At 41.8% G+C, this 22,588-nt stretch overlaps 1 protein-coding gene across 1 annotated transcript; it reads right to left on the bottom strand.

The window, feature by feature from the left end:
• Positions 1–9,451: 9,451 nt before the first annotated feature.
• LOC115577041 (protein NLRC3-like) lies at positions 9,452–11,452 on the bottom strand (the record flags this gene model as incomplete). The annotated part of the gene is made up of 3 exons (XM_030409822.1): positions 9,452–11,205; positions 11,276–11,281; positions 11,383–11,452. Coding segments are annotated over 3 exons (1,830 nt in total), but the record flags the coding sequence as incomplete, so codon positions are not given.
• Positions 11,453–22,588: the final 11,136 nt, after the last annotated feature.

Genomic DNA, 22,588 nt, shown 5'->3' with positions numbered 1-22,588 from the left:
TTAATATATAAACGTTTAGACAGAAGTGTGCAAAAAACAGCAATAACAAAATTTTTTCAAGAAAGACAAAAACAAACTCCTTGCCCTCACTGTCACTTGTAAAAAAAAAAAACAAAAACAATCTGTACAACACAAATATATATAGACCTTCAGTGAGTAAATCAGTCAGAATACTGAATAAAGATTCACTCTTATACCTTTGTCGGTGGTTGGTTAAAAAAAGTCAGAAAAGGCCCCCACACCTGATAAAATTACTTTTAGTTTAGTTTGAGTTTTTTTTAGTTTAGATTTTATTTATTTCGAATATGTAAAAAAACAAAATTATCATACACTAATGGACAGTCATAAAGAAAAGAGAGAAATTAAAAATAAAAATAAGAAATTGAAAATAAAGTATAAATAAGTAAACATAAACTGAAAACTATAAATTCTGTTTACATATCCGAAAAGGAATGGGAAGAAGTATAAACTTATTTTCGACCCCCTTTTAAGAAATAATACCACTGAAATATTTTGCCTTCAATCAATATAATAATAATAATAACTTCCATTTGTCATAGTCAATTACCTTTGTTCTATATCTAACAAAACATAAATCTATTACAAAAATATTTATCCTAATAACATATATTATTCTTTATATTATAATATATAACATATACACACATACTGAAGATGACACAGAGTACAATATATACATATATAAACATACATACACACAGAACCCCTCAACACAAATCTAATTTTCTCCAGTTTAAGATGATGTAATACATCTTTCACCTAATGTAAAACAGTAGGGGGGGTAGCATCCTTCCAGAGTTGAAAAGGCAATGAGCTTCCAACCCCCGACAGGCAGTCCTAACCCCTCACCAGTGATCCCGAAAAGCAGTAAAAGGGGATTTAATGTTATATTTACACCAAGTACACAAGAAAGTGCTTCACAAATACCTTCCCAATACTGTTGTATTTTGGGACAAAGCCAAAACATATGTATTAAAGTGGCTTCCTCCAATTTACATCTGTCGCACGTTGGGTCAATATGACGGTAAATTCTTGCCAGTTTGGATTTGTGAATATGAGCTCGGGGACCACTTTAAACTGAATAAGAGAGTCTCTCGCACACATTGAAGATGAATTAATTTTCTTCAAAACTTTAGTCCGGTCTGCTTCACTGATACCAGTTTTGAGATCTCGCTCCCAAGCCTCTTTGATGGCAGAAATGGAAGAAGAATTTAAATCGGAAATCAAGCGTAACATTATAGAAATAGCTTTTTTCTTAGTTGGGTTGAAAGATATCACCTCGTCAATAACATTATAGGGAGGTTTGTCTGGGAACCCCGGGATGGAGGCTGAAACAAAGTGCCCTACTAGCAAGTATCTAAAAAAATGAGAAGGGGGTAAGTTATATTTAACAGATGGTATAGAGGTCTTTAAACATTTCAGCCCCTGTCTTTGCCATACATGGAATGTGGCATCCAGCACTGAAGGAGAGAAAAAGATGTTTGATGCTATTGGGCTGGAGAGACTCATACTTTGGATACTTTTCTAAATTGTAAGTAGATTTTAATGGAATTATGAACAACAGGATTACTAAACATTATGTTTGGAGGTAGTGGAACTGATGTACCAATTACAGCTGGTAGGGACAAGGAGCTACAGGAAAGCTTCTCCATCTCCACACACTTTGGTACACTATTACCAGAATAGCAATGTACCCAAAAGGACAAACCACAAAGATTAGCAGCCCAGTAGTAATATCAAAAATTTGGAAGTGCTAGGTCGCCATCCTGCTTTGACTTCTGCAGGTGTTCTTTACACAAACGGGGTTTCTTGCTGTTCCAAATAAAAGATAATATCGCTGAATCAAGCTTCTTAAAATAAGCATTGGAGATGAACACAGGGAGGCTCTGAAATAAATAGAAATACCTGGGTAGCACAGACATTCACTCTCCCAAGCAATGAGAGTGGAAGGAATGACCAGCTGGATAAGTCCTGCGGAACTTTGTGTTACAATGCGTCAAAATTATATTTAAAGAGATCACAAAAATTTCTTGTTACAATGACCCCAAGTTAGACAAAGCTGTTAACGGCCGTTTTAAAGGGCACTGTAATATTTTGTAATGTTGTGTTAGTCAGATTCAGTGGAAATAAGTCGCTTTTATGTAGATTCAGTTTATACCTCGAGATTTCTCCTAATTCTGCAAGAAGCTCCAGAATGAGGGGAATAGTAGTCTCAGCCTTGGACACAAATAATAACAGATCATCAGCAGACAATGATAGTTTATGTTCAGTGCCAAATCTTGTAATGCCATGGATAGAATGGTTGTTTCTAATCCCTATGGCTAGAGGCTCAATAGCTAGCAAAAAAAGAAGGGGGCTAAGAGGACATCCCTGACGGGTGCCACGATGTAGCCTGAACAATTTTGAATAATGGTTATTTGTTAGTACCATTGCCGAAGGGCAAGCATACAATAGTCTAACCCATGATATGAATGTATCACCAAACCCAAAAATACGCAGAGTCTCAAACAGGTAGCCCCACTCCACTCTGTCGAATGCCTTCTCTGCATCCATGGAGAGAAGGCATTCAGAATCAGTCTGGCATGGAGTGTATATGATATTAAACAAATAATGGACACTGAATAAGGAGCGCCTTTTTTCGGGAGCAGTGTTATACAAGCCTGATTCAAAGTATCGGGGTGGGTCCCCCTATTTAGAGAGTCTACGCATACTTCTGCAAAAACAGGTGTGAATTGTTTAGAAAATACTGCGTAAAACTCACTCGGCAAGCCATCAGGGCCAGGTGATTTCTGGGGTTGTAGTGATTTGATTGCCTTGAGTCCTTTTTTTTTTGGCCATAAACGATATTACCTGGCCTCTAAGAAACGCCTTAAGGGCCTCCCAGATATTCGCCATGGAAACATCTGGTGTCATATTAATATCTAAAAACGGAGAGATTTGGTTGGACATGAAGTTCAGAAAGTTTTCATCAGATAGCAGAAGAGAATTAAATCTCCACATCCATATGGGCGTTATAGCATCAGGGATGTTCAGTTTAAGTAAAAGAGGAGAATGGTCTGATACTACTATAGGGTGGTATTCACATGACTGAACCTCCGCTGTTAATTTATTATCAATAAGAAAGTAATTAATTCTGCTATAGGTTTGATGAGCACAGGAAAACGAAAGAGTATTGCCAGTCTTTTGGGTGTAAAAAGCGCCATATATCTGAAATGCCATAGGTGGAAAGAAATGACTGTATATAAGAAACAGATTTAGATGTTACATATCCCGGCCTAAAAGATGACCTATCCATCCCGGGGTCCAGACAAAAATTAAAGTCCCCTCCCATAATCAGCAGGTGTGAATTTAGGCAAGGGAGCCGATTAATGTCACAGGAAAAAAAACTGAGGGTCATCACAGTTTGGAGCATATATGTTGGCTAAAATAACATTACGATTATAAAGTTTACCGGTTACTAAAACGCACCGTCCATTGGGGTCGGCTGCAACTATGGAAGGTGTGAATTATTAATATTGTAACGCCTCTAGCCTTACCTTGAAAAGTTCAATGAAAGAGCTGTCCCACCCAACCACATTTCAGCCGAACATTGTCTGAATTCTTAAGTGTGTTTCTTGAATAAATGCTATTCCTGCACTTAAATTTCTCAGGTGTGTAAGAGCCTTCTTCTGCTTAACCGGATGGTTCAAGCCTCTAACATTCCATGTGACTATATTAAATGAGCCAGCCATTATAATCAAATAAAAAATCCAGATGTTAAAATAAAGATCCACTCATTAATCAACTTTTTATACAATATTAAAGGCCCAGATGTTCTGGCTGCGTACCAAAATATAGAAACAAAGAGAAAAAAAAAAAAAAAAAATTACAACACTTTGAGAAAGTGAAACAAGGTGTCCCTCCCCCAAACCCCCAGGTGACGCTAGCTGCTAGAACAAACAGCACACCTACCCTAACTAACTGTAATACTTCCATAACCAGTTTACCCATAAGATAAACCCCTCCATCCAACTTAGTCAGGTATAAGATATAACCCACCACATAACAAATCACTGAGTGTACCCTCATCACGTACGTACGTATTTTAAAGCATGCCCTTATCAAAACAGTAAACATGGCAGAGGTAAACATTAAACAGTTCGTGTACAGCACGCAGCAGTACCCACCTCTTGAAACTGAAGCAGTCACATATTATAGTATCAAAACTAACCAGTCAAGAGTTCTTAAAGTCCTCAGCAAACTTCTCCACTTCTGCCACAGAGCTGAACGCGGTGCGGGTGCCGTGAGCATTGGTAATACAGAGCCGCGCAGGGAACAGCAGTGCAGGTTTCAGTCCCACCTTATACAGTTCTGACATCACCGACGCATATATCTTCCTTTGACTAACCACGTCAGGGCTGTAGTCCTCGTAGATCCTGAATTGGGTTCTGGAACCTCAAATCGCCGTCTTCCTTGGCTCCCGAATCACCAGTTCCTTGTTATGGTACCGATGAAAACAGATAATGACTGGCCGAGGCCTGCCTCCAGGTCCTGGCTTGGGGGCTAGGCTGCGGTGCGCGCAGTCCAACTCCTGTAACAGTTGCGAAAAAAAATCTGCTGGGTTGCGGACCTTCAATACCCTCGGGAAGACCAATAAGGCGGACGTTGTTCCTCCTGCTTCTTCCCTCCATCTCGGTTAGCCTTGACTTTAGCTTAGTATTATCAACCTGCAGCCTCTCACAGCAAGGCTCCACTTCAGCTAGGCGTTGATGAAACGTCTCCGTATTGTCTTCCAGGGAGTTCAGGCGCTCCCCATGAGTGTTAACAGTCTCCTGGAGCCCGTCCAATTTCCCGTTCACTTCGTTAAAAGAATTTTTTTATCTCAGCTAGCATGGACATCTTGAATTCGGCTAACAAGGCTGTTAAATCCACTTTGCTAATGCTGCCAGTAGCTGCAACAGCCACCGGCTCGGGTTTTTCACTCGCCTTAGCGGCTTTAGATGGCGCGGTAGAGCAAAAACTATTAACTAGCAAAAAGTAAAGCAAAGCATAGTCATGAGAGAAGGAAAAATTGTTACAATGGTGGGTTTTAAAAGTTGAAGGTAGTGGGAGCTCGAAGAAAACACGTCCTACTCCATGCTCGTTAAACCGGAGGTCTAATGGAAGAAGTTTAAAATGTAAATGAAGAATCTTTTCAATCAGTTTGAATCATTTTGTACAAAGGTGACTGATGAATTTATTACAAGAAGCTGAAAGATTGATGTGACTGTGATCATGTACAGACTCAACTGTTCAGCACTGACAATATTTCTGTGACAGGAGGAGACTCTGCACACTAAACACCACACAGACACACTGAAGAACCAGGACTGGACCAGAAGAACCCAAATCCAGGATAAAGGGGTTCAGTGAATGTGGTGTTGAAGGTGTGGAGGTGGATCAGTGAGTCAGAGGAGACTCTGTAGAAGGACAGAGTGCCAGCAGGACAGTCCACATACACTGCTACTACATGAGAGGAGGAGGAGGAGGAGGAGGAGGAGGAGGAGATGGATGTTTCTCTCTTATTGTGACAGACAGAGTAACGACCATCATTTATGCACTCCAGACTCCAGGACTGATCATTCGCTCCAAACAAACAGTCTCCTTTCCTTCTGATTCTTCTGTAACTCACTGATATGAAAACTCCTCCTCTCCACTCGACCTCCCAATAACAGCGACCAGTCAGACCAGTTTTACACAGCAGCTGAGGCCACACGGACTCAAACCTCTCTGGATGATCAGGATATGACTGAACCTCTTTCACATATGTCATCTTCCTGTTGGTATCAGACAGTTTGATCTTTCTGCTGACTGTGTTTGCGTCGACTGTAAGCTCACAGTAATCTGATAGAGAAAAAGACACAACACAGCTGCAGTTATTAATGTGTCGTCAGTGTGATGATGACATCACAGATGTGAATGAATGATGTCACAGTGTTTTGATGAATGACAGTAAAAAGACACTCACACTTCCTCAGACCTGGTGTCAACCATCGGACTCCAGCAGGCTCCACCCTGAAAGGAGGAGGGGGGTCAGAGCAGCACATCCTCTTTCAGCATGCAAATGTGGACATGACATGACTCTCATACACAGAAACACAATCTGTCCATCAGGCTGCTTCTTCCTGTTCTCCCTGAACCTCTTCACCTCTGCCATTCTCCTCACACACTGAGAGTGATCCACAGGATGTTGGTGTGTGTGAAAGAGGACGACAACATCTGAGAACACACACAAACCTCTTGTTGGATTTATCACTTCATCTTAATTTTATTGGATGTTGTTGCTGTTTCCTGTGGGCCACCTTACGCTTGCTGTTTTAGATCCAAAGTCAACTTGTGCTTATGTTTCTATATTATAGGACTTTTGAATTTGGACGTCAGAAGATTTGAGGTCTGATTCCGGTTTGAAGCTTGGAGGGCTTTTCTGAATCTCACCTCCACGTCTGCTTTTTGTTTTTGCTGTGTTTCTGCTGCTTTGTTTTACTGTGCAAAGAAACAAATACAATTTATATGTATCAAATCAATCAGAAAACATTGGACATTGGTTCCCGACCTCTGCCACAGAACCAAGTGACAGAGACTCCCAGACTGTTTCCCTCCAGAATCTCACAAGTGTCACTGAAGCTGTTTGTGATAGAAACAGTTTCATGGTTTCATGTGCTGACATGTTGATGTGACTATACTTTGGTGCTGGATTGATATCTGATGTATATTACAGCAGTAATAGTTACTGTGAGGAGAACTTCACGTCATGTTTGATGCCATTAAAAGCAGAAAAATGACAAAAAATGGCAGAAAATGTCTCTTAGTTTGAAATCTGCTGTGGTGAACATGATGTGTCCAGATACGACCAGAGGAACATCCAGAGGACAGGAATCTGTCTTTCTTTCTGGCTGTCTGTAGTTCACATGTCTCCAGAACCGCTCATCCAATCTACTTCATACTTGGCAAGTTTGTTACTGAGGTCTCAAAGAAGTGCATTGTTCAATTTGAATTCAATATTAGATTTTTAGGGCTGCAACAACAACATTTTGGAGAGGATGAACTTTTGTTTTTATCATCTTCCTCCCTTCACTCGTAACTCTTGGCTTCAAGCTATGCTGCCTTTTCTCCTGAACTGAACTGAACAACTGGAGGTGGAGTAAACGAAGCAGACCTCCTGACACTGAACCATCTACAATAGAGATACAGAGTCTCACAGTGACTCTATTGCTGCAGCAGGACTCTTCATACCTGAGAGTCTCCAGTCTCCAGCCTGGATCCTCCAATTGAGCTGACAGCTGCTTCACTCCTAAGTCTCCTGGATGATTGTAGCTCAGGTCCAGCTCTCTCAGATGGGAGGGGTTGGAGTCCAGAGCTGAGGCCAGAGAAGTACAGCCTTCCTCTGTGATAAGACAGCCTGACAGCCTGCGGACACACAAATCAACACACATCACAGATCAGCTGAGGGTCCATACACACACACATTAAAATTATATATATATATATATATATATATATATATATATATATATATATATATATATATATATATATATATATATATATATATATATATATACACACACACTACTCACAATAAGTTAGGGATATTGTTATTTACATGAGTGCTTTTCCTATTTGGTCTGAATTTTAATGAAATAAGTAAAAGTTCCCTTTGACATAACTAATAATGAATGGGAAGAAACACCATTTTCATTAGTTTAATATTTATTACCCCAAAAATTTAGACAATAACAAGGATAGCCCCAAATAACAAAAATTGACAATGTCAGTAGCGGGTGTTTCCACCATTTGCCGCAATGACAGCTTGACAGCGACGTCTCATGCTCCTCACTAGCCTCATGATGTTGTTCTGAGGCAATGCGTTCCACTCCTCCACAAGTGCTACACGCAGTTCTGCCAGGTCACGTGGGGGTGGGGTACGATCATCCAGTCTCAGCTTCAGCTGGTCCCAGACGTGCTCTATGGGGTTCAGGTCAGGGGACATTGCTGGCCATACCATATGAGGCACTCCGACTTCCTGAAGTCGAGGTGTGACAAATGATGGGTGATGATGGGTTCTATGATGTCTCTGAGGTAAGAACGTGCAATGACTGAGCCATCTACAATAACCACATCTGTTTTGCGCTGACTGGTGATGCCTGCCCAGACTGTTGCACCTCCTCCACCAAAGGGAACCCTGGAGACCATGTTGACCTCGGCATATCGCTCACCTCGCCTTCTCCAGCAATGCTGATGACCATCATTTCGGTGCAAGGTGACCCGACACTCATCAGTGAACAGGACGGTAGACCACTGCTGCATTGTCCAGGTCACATGGTCTTGTGCCCACTGCAAACGTTCACGGCGGTGTCTTGGTGTCAGTGGAGTCACCTGCAACGGTCGTCTGGCATTCAAGCCAAAGAGGTGGAGTCGGTTTCGAATGGTTTGTCTGGAAACCCTAGTACCCCTCACATCTCGTAACTTGGCCTGCAGCTGTGTGGCAGTTGCATAACGATGTCTGAGTGCATAGGTCCTTAGGTACTGGTCATCATTGCAGTCTGTCACTCATGGGGCTCCACTCCTGGGTTTGTCACGAACTCTGCCAGTAGTTCTGTGTCTTGATGCAAGTCTGCTGATGACACCTTGAGACACACCAAGTTCACGAGCAACATCTGACTGCCTGCCACCGACCCGAAGGCGCGCTATGGCCAGGTGGCGCTGCTCGTCCGTTAAGTGACGTTGTGTGTTCATGGCTGTTTGAATGATGAACTTGGAATGACTTACTGACTATACCAGCTTTTTATACCCACAGAATGTTGAAATTGATGCCACATTGAAAAGGGTTGTCTTTTACTTTTTTTGGTAATGGCCCCAATATGTAAGGCACACTGTACACAGTGAGACCATTATGTGGAAAACACAAAATGAGGTGTGTCTATCACCCCAATACAATTGCCTCCCTATCCCAAAACTCTCTGAAGTGAAACAAACACTGTATGTATGAAATACACTGAGTCTCTCACAATATCCCTAACTTATTTTGAGTAGTGAATATATATGGGTATGTGTGTATGTGTATGTATGTATGTATGTATGTATATGTGTGTGTACATGTTAACATAATTAAAATACATTAAGACAAACTATGATTTAATCCTACTTCAAACTTTCCAGATTGCAGTGTGGACTCTCCAGTCCAGGAAACAGTAGCTTCACTCCTGAATCCTGCAGGTTGTTGTTACTCAGGTCCAGCTCTCTCAGACTAGAGGACTGGGAGCTGAGAACTGAGGACAGAGCTTCACAGCTTCTCTCTGAGAGGTTGCAGCCACTCAGTCTGGATAAAGAATAATGAGCAGAACAATAAAATAATAATTATATCTGGGTCAATAACAGCACATTTACTGCATTCTGAAAAATTACTCTACACTTACAGAGCTTTGTTGGAGGCTTTAACCACTGGCAGCAGCCTCAGAAGAGCCTCCTCTGAAGCGGAGTATTTCTTCAGGTCAAACACGTCCAGATCTTTTTCTGATGACAGTAAGATAAAGACAAGAGCTGACCACTGAGCAGGAGACAGTTCATCTGTGGAGAGCCGTTGGATCTCCTCCATTAGAGAATGATCATTCAGTTCATTCAGACAGTGGAACAGATTGATGCTTCTCTCTGGAGACAGATTCTCTTCAAACTTCTTTTTGATGTAACCGACTGTTTCCTGATTTGTCTGTGAGATACATCCTGTCTGTGTCAGCAGACCTCGTAGGAGAGTCTGATTGGTCTGCAGTGAAATACCCAGAAGGAAGCGGAGGAACAAGTCCAGGTGTCCATTTGGACTCTGTAAGGCCTCATCCACAGCACTCTGGTAGAGACCTGTCTCTGCAGATTGACAGTCTGTTTTTTGTTTCTCTGACAGCAGATTGGCTCCAGAGTTTATGAATGTCAGATGGACATGAAGAGCAGCTAGAAACTCCTGAACACTCAGATGGACAAAACAGAACACCTTGTCCTGGTACAGTCCTCTCTCCTCTTTAAAAATCTGCGTGAACACTCCTGAGTACACTGAGGCTGCTCTGATATCGATGCCACACTCTGTCAGGTCTGATTCATAGAAGATCAGGTTTCCTTTCTGCAGCTGTTGAAAAGCCAGTTTTCCCAGAGACTCAATCATCTTCCTGCTCTTTGGAGTCCAGTGTGAATCTGTCTCAGCTCCTCCATCATACTTGACATTCTTCACTTTGGACTGAACCACCAGGAAGTGGATGTACATCTCAGTCAGGGTCTTGGGAAGCTCTCCTCTCCGTCTGGTCTTCAACACATCCTCCAGAACTGTAGCAGTGATCCAGCAGAACACTGGGATGTGGCACATGATGTGGAGGCTTCGTGATGTCTTGATGTGGGAGATGATTCTGTTGGCCTGCTTCTTGTCTCTGAATCTCTTCCTGAAGTACTTCTCCTTCTGCGGGTTAGTGAACCCTCTGACCTCTGTCACCATGTCAACACACCCAGGAGGGATCTGATTGGCTGCTGCAGGTCTTGTGGTTATCCAGAGGCGAGCAAAGGGAAGCAGGCTTCCCCTGATGAGGTTTGTCAGCAGCACATCCACTGAGGTGGATTTTGTGGCATCAGTCAGGATTTTAGTGTTGTGGAAGTCCAGAGGAAATCGACACTCATCCAGACCGTCAAAGATGAAAACAACCTGGAAGTCTTCAAACCTGCAGATTCCTGCTTGTTTGGTTTCAGTGAAGAAGTGATGAACAAGTTCCACCAAGCTGAACTTTTTCTCTTTCAGCACATTCAGCTCTCTGAAAGTGAATGGAAATGTGAACTGTATGTCCTGGTTGTCTTTGTCTTCAGCCCAGTCCAGAGTGAACTTCTGCGTTAAGACTGTTTTCCCGATGCCAGCCACTCCTTTTGTCATCACTGTTCTGATTGGTTCATCTCTTCCAGGTGAGGCTTTAAAGATGTCTTCTTGCATGATTGTTGTTTCTGGTCTGTGTGGTTTCCTGGATGCTGTTTCAATCTGTCTGACCTCATGTTCATCATTGACCTCTGCAGTCCCTCCCTCTGTGATGTAGAGCTCTGTGTAGATCTGATTCAGAAGGGTTGGGTTTCCTGCTTTAGCAATCCCCTCAAACACACACTGGAACTTCTTCTGAAGGTTAGATTTGAGTTTACGCTGACAAACTGCAGAATGACTTTCTGAATAAACACACAACAAAAAAGTTCATTAAGTTACTTATGAAGAAACTTTGACAAGTTCCTTTCCCTAAAGATTGTATATATGAACAGATTCATCATCATCAGACTTCAGTAAATGTCTCATTGATCCATCATGTTAAATCTTTAGAGAAATCCTCTTACTGCTCTGCAGAAAGTCAGCCAGCTCCTCCTGCTTCATTCTCCTCAGGAAGTGAAGTGTGATCTTCAGAAATGCCTCTCTGCTCCTCCTCCTCTGCTCTTCATCCTCACCATCAAACACCTCCTCATCCTCCCTCTGACTCTCTGGGTAGCATTCTGGGTAATCGGAACTCAGAACCTTCTGGATGTTCTTCAGTTCGTTCTTCACAAAATCCACAATGTTCTCCTCCAGCAGCTAAAACAGAATATCAAGTGAATGATAACATTTAACATCATGGAGCCAAACATCAGATCCATGTTGGACAGATTCACCACTGGTCTGTAAAGTGCAGCATGGAGATTATTGTGAACGGACTGGATGTAAAAGTAGTTGTTCATGTACAGACCATAAATATGGAGTCCAGGTGTGTCAGATGCTGCTGGACAGGTTGACCTCTGGGAACCTCTGAGCTCTCCTGGTTGACTCTGTGGAGGAATCATGAAGAATCAGTCACATTGTGACTGTCCACTCAGAGACAAACACAAGCTGAGGGTCATTTGGAAGAAGCCCCACATCCCTGTTGCAATAAATGGGGAGGAGGTGGAGATGCTTGACACCTCCATGTTTCATAGGGGTGCAACTGAATAACAAGATGGACTGGTCAGACAACATTGAAGCCTTTGACAGGAAAGGACAGATCAGGCTGTTTTTTTGAGGATGGTCAGGTCCTTCAATGTTTGCACTAGTCTGCTATGGATCTTTTACCAGTCTGTGGTTCATCTGTGTTGTGGTGAGCTGGGGAGGTGGCATCAGCAGCTGTGGTACAAACAAACTTAATAAGCTGGACAGGTACGCCAACTCTTTGGTGGGGATGGAACTGGACAGTCTGGAGGCTGTGAGAGAGAAAGCTGAAAGCCAGCTTGTACAATCTCTCTTTCCTTTCTATGCTGAGCTGAGGTGGTTCAGGAGTTCAAGTCTGACTTGTGGCCTTTACTACATATCCTTTTTAATACTTGAAGCGAAATCCCAAAAATCAAAAAGGCAGACAGAGAAAAATCCAAAAGGTACAGCAGCAAAAACAAAAATGAAATCGACAAATGTAAAACTAAACAACACAGGTGAGACAAGCAGGAAACAAAGGAGCAAAAACAGACACACAAACGAACAGTGAGGGGAAAACACTGGCTTCATGGTGCGTTCCTGTGTTAGCTGGAGGTCAGTATTCCCGACTTCCAATCTAAAAGCTTCCCAGGGGATCTGGTTGAAAAAACATGGATGTGGTGCTTGAATGGAAAGTCTGTGAACTTCAGATCAACTACAGCAGCTGATTAAACAACTGCCAGAGGAGTCGGCTGCTAATGTAACCAATGTATAATTGCAATGTTGTTTATATTTCACCAAAACCCTTTTTCATGTTTTGTTGTTCTTCCTTGTGTCTGTTCAAAGCTAATTCTGTTTATTTTTGGGAGCTTTTATCTTGGTGATTTAATTTATTTTGGTAGGTTTTATGTCACTGTGTGACCTTTGAAATCTGTAATGTCACCTCCTGTGGATTTGCGTTGTCACTCGGTTTCTGGAACTTGTGAGGATTAGTTAGAGTTACAAGTGTTCTCACCTGTAGTGTGCTAAAATGTTGTAATGAACACTAAATAGTAATGAAAATGTTGCTAGGTAAATGCCACACATTTATTATTATTATTATTATTCCGGAGTGTGCAGCACTTTTCCGTAGCATGCTAAGTTAAGCTAAAGTAGCCTCGCGGCAGTTTCTCATGCAGGTCGATGTGATCTCTTGCTTTTAAAGGTGTGCTTAAAGGAAAGCTGTAAGAGAAGTTTCTGTACTCATTCTTGATGTGTTTTACACAGGTATGTGAGCTCCCATTATGTTATCTTTTTTTAATGCCAGTTTGTTCAATGAAATGACTGCTGATGGGGTGGAGAATATTTGATGTAATGTTTTATGTAGTTGATTGAAAGAAGTGGCGGTAAATGTAGTTAGTCACTCGGTTTACGGACCCCCTGAGGAGAGGTGTGCTTTAAGGAAAGCTGTAAGAGAAGTTGCTGTACTCATTCTTGATGTGTTTTACACAGAATAAATCCCCCCGGTCAGCAAGGCAGAAATTGTCCTCGTGTCATTCTCCACCATCCACAAACACAACGCAGAGCCCGTAGCAAACCAGTGTGGCAGGCCAGACCGGCTACACTAACACATACTGTGAAAAACTGAGACTCTCTGAGAGATCTGAGAGCTCAGATCAACTGATTCAAAGTGAGTACAACTACAAACTGCTTTACTGCACGTTTCACAAATAAACACTATATAAAAGTAACCGTCGTCCTGCTGTGATGAACTCATGAGACACAGAAAAAGAGCGGGAAAACAAACAAAGGGAGGACATTAAACTTGTGTCGCCTGCGTACAATTTGATTTAGATTTTTTGACAAATGTCCACGACTGACATATTTCAACTTCTGTGGTCACATGACTGAAAACCAGACTTGATGGAGGAACATAGTTAAGTCACAATTATCCTTTGTTAGCAGCTAGCATCTGTTAGCCAGAATAAAAATCACTATGTTACACTCAACCAGTCATCAGACAAATGTTAAACTGGACTGAAGAGAAGAAGACTGGTTCTCAGGCCCGGTTCTAGACTGCCTTGATTGGTAAGAAATGTTGATGGGTCACCAACTGCGACTGTGTTGAGAGCCATAGGGATGACGTTTTTTTGGTAAGACTACCAGTCTATGATGCCAACCCAGACGTAAGCATCGCAGATTCACCGTGGTTCCATCGGCAAAGCTCTGACAGGAATTATTTTTCTGGATTGACGAAGAAAACAAATTCTGTGGCCAACAAATTATTGATGTCAGTCTACTAACATATTTTCTATTTAAATTTGAAGCTACAGTGTAATTGGCATTTTAAATTTCAAACCCATCTCCATGCTATAGGACAACTTTATCAATGCCCAAATATAGTTAGTTATCTAATATTAAATGGAATATAACCCTAAATATTGCGCATCTAGCAGATAGAACTTTTGATGCACGGAAAGAACACACACTTTTGATAAACCATCAGTATTAAAAACAAATCAGTCAGTTTGCAGCATTTGTCAGCCAACAGAGCTCTCTCTCTTTTTCTCCACGCCCCCCTTGTGTTGCTTGATGCCTCGATTCACTTTTCTTTTTGCTAGCCTAATCTCAGTCAACTCCCAATTTCCAATCTCCAACTTCCAACAACCACGCATATGCGGTCCACTCAATTCAGTCTTGAAATTCCCAGAAGGCCTTGCTTCATTTTTAACTTTTGCAAACAAATAATCAGATACAAAAATGGGGGTAGATGTGTTTTATTTCAAACCATGCATGTTTTTTTAACATCTGAATAAAAAAATTTAGCTACAAAACAATGTGGACTGGTATAAAAGTTTGTGACTGTAGACTGTATGCAGAGGGAAACTATGACTGTGATATAGAGACTTGTATGTGGTATATAAATAGTGATCAGATTATTGTTTTGGTAGATGCGAAGGAATTGGAGAGACTTGATAAATATTTGGCCTAAGGATAACGCTTGACAGGGACAGAGTGATCAGTCAGCCGGCCCACAATATCCTGTGGTTCCTTTGGCATCTGCCCTTATTCAAGATTGCCAGTCTGTCACTGATCATGTTAGATGTGAACGGTGGTTGGGAAATTTGATGGTGGGACAAAATGTAAGTTTCTTTATAATCTGTTACAAAGCAATTTTGTAAAACGCACTATAAAAATAAATAAATAAATATTGTCTGATTGGTTGATGCGATATTATTGTGCACCACTTTCTTGCGCTTTGGAAAGTCGCGTGTGCCTGCCTGGGTTCCCTGTTCCCTGCTCTGGCCCCAGGAAGTAACATTAAACAGTGGCCGGCAGTGCTAACCTGAATTTACAGGTTATGGAGTCTCCTCTCACTAATGTGTGTTGTTTAGTCCTGTCGGCGGGGGTGGGGAAGATTTGCAGGCCAACAGGACTAACAGCGGGGCTGGCAATGATTGAAAGTTGAAACCCGCTTCACAACCGGTATGTAGCCTGCCCTTGTGAGGCTTCCCATGTTGCGGAGCGGGACAGAGACAAAGTCCGCAGCAGCTGCAGATGGGACTATGCTACTACTAGCAGTTGCTAGCAGGCATGCTAACAACTAACAAGCCTGTGGCTAAAACTATCTGGAGTGCCCGTGGTATCTGATGTGATGCAAACCGAGAGAAGCGGCTACTGACTGTATGCACGGCGCAAGAGAGAGACAGACCCAGCTCTGTTGGCAGAAGAGCTGTGGACTGTGATCACTCTGAGCAGCATTTATGGGAATAAATTACACTATTATATATTTGAATATACTTTTTTTTTTTGATTTTCGGAATGAAGCGGGGTCGGTATGGTGGGGCAGCCGAAACATTTGGGGGGGGCATTGCCCATGCCTAGAACCAGGCTCGCTGGTTCTACTGGGCAGCTTTCACATGTGAGAATATAAATGTACTAAAGAAGAACGATGCTGAAAGAAACAACAAGTTTAAATACATTTCTATAAATAAATGACATGAAACATGAATCAGTCATATTTTCATGTTATTAACAACTCACTTCTTTACAGCAGGAGGTGGTTGTCCTTTAAAATTAATGTAACAAGGATCTGACTGGTCACTCTTTAAGGACACACAGCTGGGTCCAGGTCCAGGTCCAGTAGAGGCTGGTCTCCTGTTGGACAGAGAAGAAGACCACCAGAGATGTTAATTCACTTTCTAGTCTTCAGACACAGAAGCTTCTGTCCATAAAATAGTGGAAAACATCAGGAATAAACCTTCAGAGAATATTGGACCAAACTAATTCAATAAAGTGAAATGAAGAGTTGAAGACTGGTTCTATTGGGCAGCTTTCTAAAGTGAGAAGATAAATTTAAGTGAAGAAGAACAAAGCTGAAAATAAACATCAGGTTTCAAAAAACATCTTTCTCCACAGTTAAAACATGAATCAGTCACATATTAATGTTATTAACAGCTCACCTCTTTACAGCAGGAGCTGGTTGTCCTTTAAAACCAATGAACCGACCTATTGACCCATCACTCTTGAAGGACACACAGCTGGTCTCAGGTCCAGGTCCAGGTCCAGTAGAGGCTGGTCTCCTGTTGGACAGAGAAGAAGACCACCAGAGATGTTAATTCACTTTCTAGTCTTCAGACTCAGAAGCTTCTGTCCATAAAATAGTGGAAAACATCAGGAATAAACCTTCAGAGAATATTGGACCAAACTAATTCAATAAAGTGAAATGAAGAGTTGAAGACTGGTTCTATTGGGCAGCTTTCTAAAGTGGGAAGATACATTTAAGTGAAGAAGAACGAAGCTGAAAATAAACATCAGGTTTCAAAAAACATCTTTCTCCACAGTTAAAACATTAATCAGTCACATATTAATGTTATTAACAGCTCACCTCTTTACAGCAGGAGCTGGTTGCCCTTTAAAACCAATGAACCGACCTATTGACCCGTCACTCTTGAAGGACACACAGCTGGGCTCAGGTCCAGGTCCAGGTCCAGGTCCAGGTCCAGTGGTTTTAGAGGGAGGGCCTCCCTCCTCTCTGTCCTCACACTGATTCATGCTGCTCAACTCACACACACTTTCATCTGGAGAGGAAACACAAATCATTCATCTGCACATCAACTGAAATCAGCCTTTGGGTCAGAAACACTCTTGAAGGACAAAATGTCTGAAAGTCGACTTCCTCTTCTAACATTTAAACTCAGAGCACATTATTCCACAACTCACTGACTCTATTAATACATATTTCACTAAATGTCTGTTACAGGACATCAAACCAAAACTAAATCATGTCATTAAATCATTTGTATTCTGTTTTTTACTGTTCTCTACTAATAAAGTCGCTCACAGCAGTGACATGAAATCTGGAGACAAATGTGAATATGTCTTGTGACAGAAAAGAGACAGTGGACTGATCCAGGACCTGTCTTCACTGATCTGCAGGAAGGAAAGTGATGTCATCAGTGTGAGCTGTATTTCAAAATAAAAGACTTTTGTCACACAGTAACACCAGAAGAGGATCTCTCATTATATGTTTTATTTTTATTTTTTTAGATTTTTTCTGGCATAGACACCTTTATTAAGCAGTAGACAGATAGGAAACATGGGAGAGGGAGGGGGATGTGACATGCAGCAAAGGCCCTCAAGCGGGAATCGAACCGGGGTCAGCTGCTTATGTGGCATGCGCTCTAACCACTCAACCACCTGAGCACCTCATTAATGTTTTCACAATTTTTACTTTGAAGTTTATTTATGTCATTTCTACGTAAACATTATGACATTTTAAAGGGTACAAAAACAGTCAGTGTCCTTCTGTACATGACTGTGGAGACTTTCTGTGGAGCTTGGAGAGTTAAATTACTGATTAAAAACAAATACTGACAAGTTGATTTAACCAAGAGGCAGAAATTGTTCTAATAACCTGTTGTGTTATTATAAAATATTAAAGTCTCAGGTGTGTTCAGGTGGGTTTTGTCTGTAGAGGCTATGACGTCTCTCACTGACATCACGTTAGTGCTGGGCGGTATACCGGTTCAGACTGAATACCGGTGTATATTTTCGTTATGATATGAATTTTCAATATACTGCCATACCGCTGTATTTGATTACACAACGTTCGGAACGCTGCGCCGCGGGACAATGTTTCAGACCGGACCCTTTTCAATGTTGCGCTTCTAAACAGGCATGGTGCGACGGCCAGGCGTAGTGGGGGTAAACAGTAGTGCTCTGGTGTTATGTTACGGTGAAGATGGATAGGATAGACATTGCAGTTCATCACTTCATCCGCGGACGTCAAGATGAGCAACTGGAAAGCCGCTGAGATCCGGGAGATGCAGCATCTCCTCGGTCTCTGTAGCTGTCAGCTTGTTGTTGTAGTGGCTACTTACGGTCGCAACTTTCAAATTAAAAGCCCCCCGCTAAGAACCCCATTCTAAACTTCAGTGAGGAGCAATATAAAGCTCTTATTTTGAAGACAAATTCGACCTGCTTCCTGTTAGCTATCTGTTGCTTGAGGCAGCTAATGGAGGGGGCGAGGCGCCCCACCGCACGCTTCCTTTAATAGCGGGGATTTAACATCGCTGTGTGTTTGACTGAGGAGGCGAAAATATGGGCCACGGGTCTATAATTAAGTAAATCTATCATGTGTCGCCACATTTCTTCCGATGCATATGTTGTATGTCACTGTTCACGCCCAACTTCGTGCTTCACGTCATGTCACATGTTTACACCAACTCAGTGGCGCTTTTTGGGAAGAAGGAATGAGAAAATGGTTGAGAGAGGAAAATTACAGATAGATAGAGTACTGCCTTTACCTTGCAGCAAATGTGCCGCCTTTTCTATCTAAAAGGGGCTAGTAATTGCTCTCTCAACCAGTAGAAAATGCTGTGAACACCTGATTATGCATGAAAAAAAATACCGTCATATACAGTGAAACCGTAGGAATTTTAAAAAATACCGTGATATACATTTTTGGTCATACCGCCCAGCACTACGTCACGTCTCCTGTCAGAACATCAGCTGCTGGACTTGGATCAGTCCACTAGATGACGTCATGACGCTGTGGTGGAGTCAACACACGTTTCTCTGATATCTTTTAATCTAAAAGAGTCAATCTGCTCATCTGTTGTTTATCTAAAACATTTATATCTAAAGTAAAAATTAGAATCTCTTCCTCTGAGAAGTAATCAGGAGCAGAAGTACTCAAGTAACGTAACGGGCACTTTAAGTACTGACACTGAGAGCCGACGTGTTCCTGCTGACTGTTGCTCAGTGATGAAGTTATATTTGTATTAATTAAATAAACCTTCAGACTCCTGGATGTCCTCTTACTGCCTCCTCATCAGTCCTGGACTGTAAATACAACCACAGATTATTCACCGACACCAACAGCTGCTCTCCAGCTGCGTTCAGTGCGTCAGACAGCGGGAGAGCGGCGGCTCGTCTCGGCCTATGGTGGCCCAGAGGTGTCAGGCCAAATACAAAAGCCACAACACAAATACAAAAGCCACAACACGAATACCAAAGCCACAACACAAATACCAAAGCCACAACACGAATACAAAGCCGCAACACAAATACAAAAGCCACAACACGAATACAAAAGCCACAACACGAATACCAAAGCCACAACACAAATACCAAAGCCACAACACGAATACAAAAGCCGCAACACAAATACAAAAGCCACAACACGAATACAAAAGCCACAACACGAATACAAAAGCAACAACACAAATACAAAAGCCACAACACGAATACAAAAGCCACAACACGAATACCAAAGCCACAACACAAATACAAGAGCTACAACACGAATACAAAAGCCACAACACAAATACAAAAGCCACAACACGGCAAAATGGCGACCTGTTCTCAGTTTGTGTTTGAGTGATAGTTTCAGGATGTGTTTCAACAAAGAGAGAGGCTGGAATAGTTTCATGTTCTCTGCCCTCCATATCTGATGACAAGATAACAAACAGGTCGACTTGGTTTGTTGGCACGACTTCAGTTTTCACTTTAGTTGTTTTCACAGTGACGGTTGACTCAAAGACAACACCGTCGTTTCTTCACTTGTTTCTTGGATTTTCATGAAAAAAGAAAATACAAGGTGCGCAGGTGGTGGAGTGGTTAGAGCGCATGCCATGGATGCAGCCGACCCCGGTTCGATTCCGGCCAGAGGTCCTTTGCTGCATGTCGCATCCCCCTCTCTCTCCCATGTTTCCTATTTGTCTACTGCTTAATAAAGGTGTCTATGCCAAAAAAATCTTGAAAATACAAGTAAAAATATTAAGCCAATGGACCTTGTAAATCCTACAACTGCATTGCAAATACTGTGTGAGTTTGGATTTTTTTTTAACCAGAAATCTACAAGAATTAATGTTCTTTTGACATTTTGAAGGTATTCAATAAAATATTTGTACATTTGTACAGACAGAGACAGAAACTTGAGTTCAGACGGTTGGATTTTTCTGTTTAGAATGAAAATAGGAGTCAAAATATTTCCTTTCTTGACATCTAGTGAGTTTATGTTGTTGGCTTTTTAGACTCAGTAGTGAACTGGCTGCTTTTACATCTCCAGCTGAAGCTACAGGCTGTCAGACTGTCACCTCTGAGCTACAGAGTGCTGTTAGGAGACAGGACGAACACACAGAGACGTCTTTGACAGGACGTCAACACTGTTGTTCTTCACTCTGCTCAGAATGTTAGCTCGTTAGCTGAATGTTAGCTCATTAGCTGAATGTTAGCTTGTTAGCTGAATGTTACTGTAAAGTTAAATCATATCTTACCTTTAAAGGACTGAAAGCAACAGGTGAGAGTAAACACAGTCCATCCTCAGCTGCTGACGGTCTCTCAGGTGTGCTTCATCACAGGAGGAGCCGCCCAGGTGAGCTCTCACACTCTGTTTACACGCCCTGATGCCTGCTGGGTCCTAGTGCTCAACCCCGTGCTGCCTTCCCCTCCACATCAATAACAGTCTGTAAGGGAAATCGTCCTCGTTGAAGTTGGATAGTTGCTGATTCTTTGAAGAGTTTCAGACTGGCTGTGAAGAATTCGAAATGTTTCCTGATTTTAAACAGCATCTTTTCGAGGGAAAAACTCTGAGATCTTTGAAACAAAACATTTGGCTTCTACATGTTTTCATTTAGTTAGAGAAAATGTTTGTGTTACTCAGTAACATGCATAAATGAGTCCATTCAATGTGTTTCTGATTTATATAACTACAGTGTCAACATGTGAAGTTACTGATAAACACTTCTAATCCTTCAGTGACTGTTTTGATTTCTTATTTGGGAAACAACGACTCATATATATAATATTTATCATTTATTGTTCATTTGTGATTAAGTGAAACAGTGAAGATAAAGCAGCAGTCTGATGAAAAACAGCAGGTGGAGGAAACTGGCCACTTGTTCTTTGGATTGTGTAGTTAGCTGGTCAGCTCTGCATTGCAGCTCTGTCACTGACTGATCTGGAATATTAGCAGGATCTTGCATCGCTGCTGTGAGAAGTTCTGTGGGCCTGCTGGAAATGCATCAGCTCTCAGCAGCTGTTGGGCCCAACTTGATGACAGGCACCCTCATAGGGAGCAAGGTGGAAAAGAGAGAGAACTAAAGAGTTTTGACGACCTGGGGCCGTATTTATCAAGCTTCTTAGAATTACTCCTAAGAACCCTGCTAAGAGTTGACTTATGAGTAAAAAAATTCTTCGCTGAAAGCTGCACTTAAAAGTTAGTTATCAAGCATCTTAGTCACACTTTCAGCGAAGTGTAGGACTGAATCTTAAGTGTCACTCTCAGAGCTGAATTACGACATTACTATGTGCCGTAAATGGAATTTTAGGTGACGTCACTTTTGTGTCCATAGAAATGACCAATCACAGGAGGGAATCCGTTGTCTAAGAATAAAGAAATATCTTAGAAATATTTAAGTGGACAATGGGAGTGTATATTTTGACAATAATCTACAAAATAATACAAAACATATCAGCAATTAATCAAAAATACATGTTTCCTTATCTTTCCAATTCATTAATTAGGCAACTAACTTGAAACTGGTGTGGGTGGCTCAATATAAACTAGCCTACTGCAGCCACATGCAGAACTCAACATGGAATCAAAAAGAAAACACAATTGGCGAGAGGAGATAGTGTTATTAGTGGAGTTAGTCGAGGTAAGGAAGCTCATCATTAAAGGCAAGTTCAGCCCAACGCTTACCAGCCACGATAAAAAACAGGCATGAGAAGACATAGGGAATCAACTATACGCTTCTCAAGCCTTCTGCCATCGGTCACCAGCTGACTGCAAGAAAAAGTGGTAGAAAAAGTCTTTGCCAGGCGGAGGACCACCTGGCAAAGACTTGAGCGCAGTTGCAGAAGTTGTGCAGCACATTCTTGGAGAAGATAACCCCAGCAACTCTGGGTTGGACGGCGGCCAGGATCCAGCTGCGATGAAGCTTGAGTTGCTTTCAAAAGCGTGAGTTCACAAATTATTCCTGTTACAACTCTATAGGGATATTGCGCTGCTCCTAGGTGCGTTTTGATGAGAGATACGTGCGTAATTGTTGTTGGATATTTGCCAGGCTACTGTTCAGTAAATGTCTAAAATGTGTGTTTTGTTCAAGTTTTAACCATAACAACAATAGAACCATTTCTGAT

The sequence above is a fragment of the Sparus aurata genome, chromosome 24 (assembly GCF_900880675.1).
Source record: "Sparus aurata chromosome 24, fSpaAur1.1, whole genome shotgun sequence".
NCBI classification, from domain to species: domain Eukaryota; kingdom Metazoa; phylum Chordata; class Actinopteri; order Spariformes; family Sparidae; genus Sparus; species Sparus aurata.
The sequence above is the reverse complement of the archived record's forward strand: the minus strand, read 5'-3'. Positions and strand labels throughout refer to the sequence as shown.